Consider the following 6,452-nt stretch of genomic DNA (forward strand, 5'->3'; position numbering starts at 1 on the left):
AACCGGGCAATGCTCCTTTTTTTTTTCCCCAACCGACTGAGAACTTTCTATTTTCCCTTTTCCACTGGACCTCAACCCCTGCAATAAACCGGCCCCAACGGAATTACTCTTTTGTCCAGGTGAAAGTTAAAGGGCCCATGTCATGACAAAAAACCGTCCAAGATTTGTGACAGCCATCAAGGGATACCCGGGTGAGAGAAAAAAAAAATGTCCATGGGTGGAAAATTGAAGACTCGAAAAACGGGGAAGCAAAAGTCCCACAACTCTTTAAAAATTAGGACATATCTGACTTAAAAATAATAGCTGATAATTTCCTTCCAGGTCCTAACGGCTGTCCGAGGCGCCGAGGTAGACAGACGTACACGCGATTTCAAACCCTCGAGCTCGAGAAGGAGTTCCATTACAACCATTACCTAACGAGACGACGACGAATAGAAATAGCACACGCCCTGTGTCTCACAGAAAGACAGATTAAAATCTGGTTTCAAAATCGACGGATGAAATTGAAAAAGGAGTTGCGAGCGGTGAAGGAGATCAACGAACAAGCGAGAAGAGAGCGCGAGGAGCAAGAGATGATGAAGAAACAGCAAGCCGAGAAGCAGGCGAAGATGCAGGAGCAGCAGGGGCTTCAGCATCAGCAGCATCACGTATCCGGTCTCGACAAAGCCCAGAGTGATCTCCTCAAGGCAGTCAGCAAAGTCCAGACATAGGGTGGCACCAATCATCATCACGATGAACCCCTAAATCGGAGCTGAGTAAATCCTCGATCTACGTACTTACCTGGTTGTCCAGCTGGTTACAAATCTACGTGCCGAACTAGAGCTGGCAGCCACGCCTGACTGATTCTTAGAATGTATTTTTTAATCGAGAAATAAGGAAGAATGGAGCAAGTCCCCATTGACGAACAAAATAAAAAAAAAAAAAAAACAAACCCAGGATTAACCTCACCACGGACTGAATGGCCCTGAACCTAGTGCACAAACCCACCGCCGTGTCGCTGGTCTCCTCCAGTGCCCGATGTGTCACGTGCCCCGGAAAACAGTTTCCTCTTGGTTTTTCACTTCATTTTTTTTCCCCCCCGTATGAACACCTCGTGAAAGTGTCGACCGGTCAATTTCCTCAGGATCAGCTGGATGCAGCATTGGCCGATGGTGTCTGTGCGTTTTTTGCCTTTCGTTTCGTGTTTTAATTTTTTTTTCCCATTTTTTTTTTCAAGTGGCCATGTGTACAGAAACAGACGAAAAACAAATGTGGGGGAGGGGGTGGTGGACATGAATCTCGAAGGTCGTATCGATTACGCGGATTCTCGTGGTGTGTGTAAACGTCGAGTTTCAAGGTGGGCCGCTTCTTTGACAACCAGAGAACTGACATCGATATCGCCTGTATCGCCTGTATCGCCTGTAACTAAAATTCACCGGAGAATCGAGAATTTGCTGAATATACGAGAGAATCGTAAATAAGCGTGCCAATAAGGGAATTATATCAGTGATTAACACGACGCAATCCCTCCATGTTCTTTCAATCCTATCGATTGATTTGATTTGTCATTTATTCGAGAATTTGATTTTTCTCCTAAGTTGTTAATTTTGTTTGGATGATTGTTACCGAGAGGCGAATTGTGTTCAAGTTGTTTTTTTTTTCTTTTTTATTTAGTTGATTAGACAAATCGAAAGTTTTCGTTCAAACTCGTTGATTTACGGTTGTTTGAGAGTGTTTTTAAAGCAACACGCACAGCTTTTCTCTTGTGTTTCTTGTTACAAGTCAATTATCACGATTATTACACGTTATATTTTTTTGCAAGCCTCTCCACCATTGGACTCTCACTTCCCACGCTGTTCACTTGGATATCCATTGCATAAACATCATCCCGACGTGGCACAAAATCCCGGACGAGTATCTTTACTCTTAGTACATTAAATACGTAATTTGGTGTCAGGGTAGACCTTTTCAGTAGTCATAGAGCCTGTTATTGGTAATTAACGATTTACGATTCAGTGATGAGAGGTGAGAAAACTTTAAATATGAAAACATTTCGAATTCTAATGAAATCATTATCTATTTTTCGGCATAAGCTGCAATTGTCGCATCTCATTATTCACTGAGATCAATAATTCAAGTGCATTCTGAGATACGATCGTTGTTGATATAAAAAAAATATAACAGACTAAATGATAGATAACACTTATATTGCAAGAAAAATCAGTAATGAAATACGATATTGTGTGCGTATTAAAAATAACGCATTGCCGCGAGAAAAAACGAAGAAAAAAAAAATTTTGAAAAAAGTATCCATGGGTATCCTGCGAAAGAAATCACTCTACCGAGTGCTCGTAAACCATAACTGTTATTGATTAATGAATTAATATCTAATGTAATTAAGCTGCGCGTGTTTTTTCCGCACGATATAAACTCAAGTATAATTAACATAGAGGAGGAATCTCAACGTAATCAACGGGTTTGACGAGCTAAATTAATAAAACTGATGAAAATAGATAAACGGAGGGACATGGAAGCAACTCATTACGACGAACAGAATACCCGGTTGATCGCGTACATATAAATATAGTGAGTAAATAACTACAGCATAATTATTATTATAGTATGAAGAAATATCGATTTCGCTCTGCGCACTCTATCAGTTAATGGATAAGTGTATCGTGTATAGGCGGAGGTTAATTATTTGAAATTCATTTTACTCAGTTGCTATTTGCAAAAATATTTCGATGAACAATCGAAACGTCAAAAAAGTGTGATCGCGCCTGCAATACCCACTCTACAATGTATACGGCTGAAATCAAACAATTTGTCACTCTTGGATTGAAATTATTCAATGATATTGCAACGTGGAAGAGTTTGTTACGAGGGGGTTGAGGGCTGATATTAGGTACTATCACTATTTCTAGGAAGCTTTGTATATCGATACTGTATTATGATCAATTATTGCAAGTTACGTTTGATGTTATGCCGTTGATTAGGGAAAATACACGTGAAATAATGGCGATGGGGTGCAGTGTTGCCAATTACGTCCGATCTTCTTGGATAATCGTTTGGAATACGGGAGAGTTAGGGTTTAATTAGAATCACTAGCCTCTTAATTAGTTCGTTTCAATTTAGTGAACAAATGATTTTTTCTCCCGCGTCAATTTACCCCGAGTCACGAAAATTTTCACAATCTCTTGTCTCGAGAAAGAAATTATAAAGCGGGCGCCGTCCACGTTTGAGCTTTCAATTGGCCCGTTAAATATCAAATGAAATAGAAAAAAAAAAAGCAAGGAAATAAAATAATCCAGGTAATGAATTTTGAGCAAATCGCCGAACCATCATATCACATTTCCCCAAAAACCTCTGAGACCCTCCGAAATATAAACTTCATCCCAACTTGAAATGAAAACTCGCTCCTAAAAATTTAATCTTCGCTCTTATCCCCATATAATGAATGTATTATATCAACCTGGATATCCATGTAAATTTAAGTAATTAATTACGAGGAAAGACCCAGCGAGATGCGTTTAATATAGTACAACGTGCCCGACTTGCCAAACCTCGTGACTCACAGCTAAAAGAGTTCATTATAAATACTCGGTCCAGCTGAAAGAAACGCGACAACTTCTCTCATTCGAATTAAAGGTAATTGAGCTAGCAGTAAACAGAGATAAAAGATAAAGGAACCGATAAACCGAGTGATCAACACTGACCATAAACAGATCATAATTGATAATTCGAATCGGAGCAATGAGCTGTCGATGCGTACTATAAATATAGATTTAATGGATAAACAAAAAAAAAAAAAAATAAACAATAAATACGTCATCAATCCAGTGAACTATCGATATCCCTGATAATGTATAGAAGAAAAAACCTGTAATTTATAACAATTAGAAATTCTAATAGTCGAAATCCGTCTCACGGAGCGCCCGATCGATTGAAAAATTGTTTGTTATATTATTTTTTCATTACTTATAGATAATTGTTTATTTATGAAAACTGTTTATTTACGTATTATTATTATTTTTTTTTTTCGTATTTGTTTTATTTACTTTTGTTACGATAGAAAGAGTGAGAATGCGAGGATATAGTGTTGTGTGGGCTATTTTCAATTGGATAAATTAATGAGTATTGTTTATGGAGAACCTCTGATGTTTTTAAAAATAGGAAACAACCCAGTGACTTTATTTTGCGCTCGTTATTATCAATACGATGATTTTTAAAATCATGCAGCTTGTGGCGAGAATTGAAACAGATGAAACAAACATACCATATACGTAACTAAAACTCGTCATTGTTAATTGAGATATTAATTTAATTGTTCTCGTGAGCGATACGAAACACTATCATCGTTTCTTGCCAAAATTATCAGTTGTAAAATAGTGATTTCGTTAGTGAGAATGAGTGATACGAGTGTTATTCATTTTGTTTACATTTCCCTTGACTAGGCAGCTGTTATTCGTTGATATGGAATTGAATAAAAAATGATTAATAGAGATGATTAATTAACGGGAGTAGGACATTAGCGTGATAAATTTGCTTGGCTTATAATTTTTTTTTAGTCCCGTACTGAAAAGTGAGCAGCTCAAGAAATTTTAGTAGATTAAAAAATTTGTCGAGAGAATTGAAAAAGTTTAGTGCATTAGTGAGTGAAGATGGAAGAACCCTCGGTACCCAGTCTGTCGTGCAAATAAAACAGATTTAATGAAAACAAATAGAAATAAATAATGAGAAGAATTTAAAAAATAAATAAAACTACACAATGAAATATTTCTGTCCAACGTGGATTCGTCTTGCGTGTTGTCTTTGCTGTACCTACCCTAGACGGACGAGCCCCGTGTATTACTCCATAATTCTCGATGTAAATATTGACATAACGTAATATTAAACTGATACAGTGGTATTGGGAATGGAAACGAAGGGTCGTTTAGTGATTAAACAAAACTACCTTGAAATATTTCCACCTCACAAGTCCACGACGAAAATACCTAATTAAATGTAACGCAATTTACTTTAAGAGGAAAAAAATAAAAAAAATACCGTAGCTGTTCTACAATACCATAACGCGTTAAGTCGTTAAAATAAAGGAGTAGCAAATGATTGTGGAGATGGGAGGGAGACGAATCTCGTATCTGCTGACTTATTGAAATAAAAAAATAAAAAAAAAACATTAGTATTATCACTATGAGTTTAAAAAGGTTAATGAGTGATGAGGAAGGCTATGTGCGAGGTAACGATGACGAGTAAACCCATTGACAATGAATGTAAATGTATCCATTTTTTCGAAACTTGATGTAGAATTATACTCATAAGCTATATCTATGATATACAAGAACGAAATAAAAACGTACCATAAATTAATTGACTCAAGTTTTTCATTGGTGTCCTCAAAATTAAAAAGCATTGACGAAAAAATTTTCACACTGTAAACACGATAAATAAATAATGTGCGAAATTAATTTATTGTTGGAGAGATAAAAAATGTATATTGAATTGCCTGAAAATGGCTTTCTATTCGGTAAAAGAAAACAATAAATGGATATTTTCACCACTTTTACGCCCGGGCAAGCGGAACATTGAAATGGAAACGTCAAACCGATCGCCGTACGGTTTTTTTTCGGATATTTCTGGTATAACCGTATCTGGTTATGTGGATTTCATGCTGGTGTCGTTTAAGGGGGTTGTGTTACGTCGTAACACTACAGTGGCCTCTTCGGGTTATTACCTCTCACCCCAGTGTCTCCTCAACCCCATTTTTCCTCTCATAAAACAGATCCAAGAAAAAATCATTCCAAAATTAATAAAACTCTCCATTTTACCCATTGAAAATTACCCTGGAAACTTCTGAATAATTTCCAATTGACAAATTACAAATTGACGAGAAATTTCTTTGAATTTTTAATTTCACTTTGATGAGTAAAAATAAGGGATGATGATTTCTCCCTTCAGAATATTTTTTCGATTACGTAATATCAATTATCCTCTCATTAAACCGGCATTTCCATTTCGAAGTTTTATGAATATGATTTTTATGCTCAGGAATTAGCAGCGATAAAAAAGAGGATGGAAAAATGAACGGTCGAGTCAGAGAGGAATACGTGCAAAAAGCAACATATCCAGCCCACATGGGTCCGGTATGAAAAATACTACGAAATTACAGTGTTAAGCGCACTGCACACTGCCCTGGGGAGGTTGTACCGAGGTATTTACGATCCTCGGAGTGGGTGATGAAAGACTCAAAGCACGTCGATAATAGTTTTGCAAATACTCTATCGCGAGTTGAATACTTTTATCCTTCTACATGTTTTTTTTATTCCCAAATTTTTTCATCCCGATAAAAAATTCATTGAACCGAGAGGAGAGCATTTAACAAATCAGCCTCCATTTTTTATCCCTCCACCAGGAGGTAGGGAATAGTTACCGTGGAGATGGGAATCAGACCTCTCTTTTTCGCAATGAAGGAGTGC

The 6,452-nt window shown here is 37.0% G+C and overlaps 1 protein-coding gene across 2 annotated transcripts in view; it reads left to right on the top strand.

Moving 5' to 3' along the window:
• Positions 1-5,346, top strand: part of LOC105271695 (homeobox protein abdominal-A homolog) — a 23,435-nt gene extending 18,089 nt beyond the window's left edge. The window contains exon 3 of one of the 2 annotated variants that reach the window (XM_011313413.1): positions 304-5,346. In XM_011313413.1, coding sequence (XP_011311715.1) covers positions 304-710 — 407 coding nt within the window. In that variant the 3' untranslated portion in view covers positions 711-5,346. The remainder of the gene's footprint in view (positions 1-303) is intronic. The other variant, XM_011313414.1, reaches the window with a different exon arrangement.
• Positions 5,347-6,452: the final 1,106 nt, after the last annotated feature.

Source organism: Fopius arisanus, unplaced genomic scaffold (assembly GCF_000806365.1).
Source record: "Fopius arisanus strain USDA-PBARC FA_bdor unplaced genomic scaffold, ASM80636v1 scaffold00119, whole genome shotgun sequence".
NCBI classification, from domain to species: Eukaryota; Metazoa; Arthropoda; class Insecta; order Hymenoptera; family Braconidae; genus Fopius; species Fopius arisanus.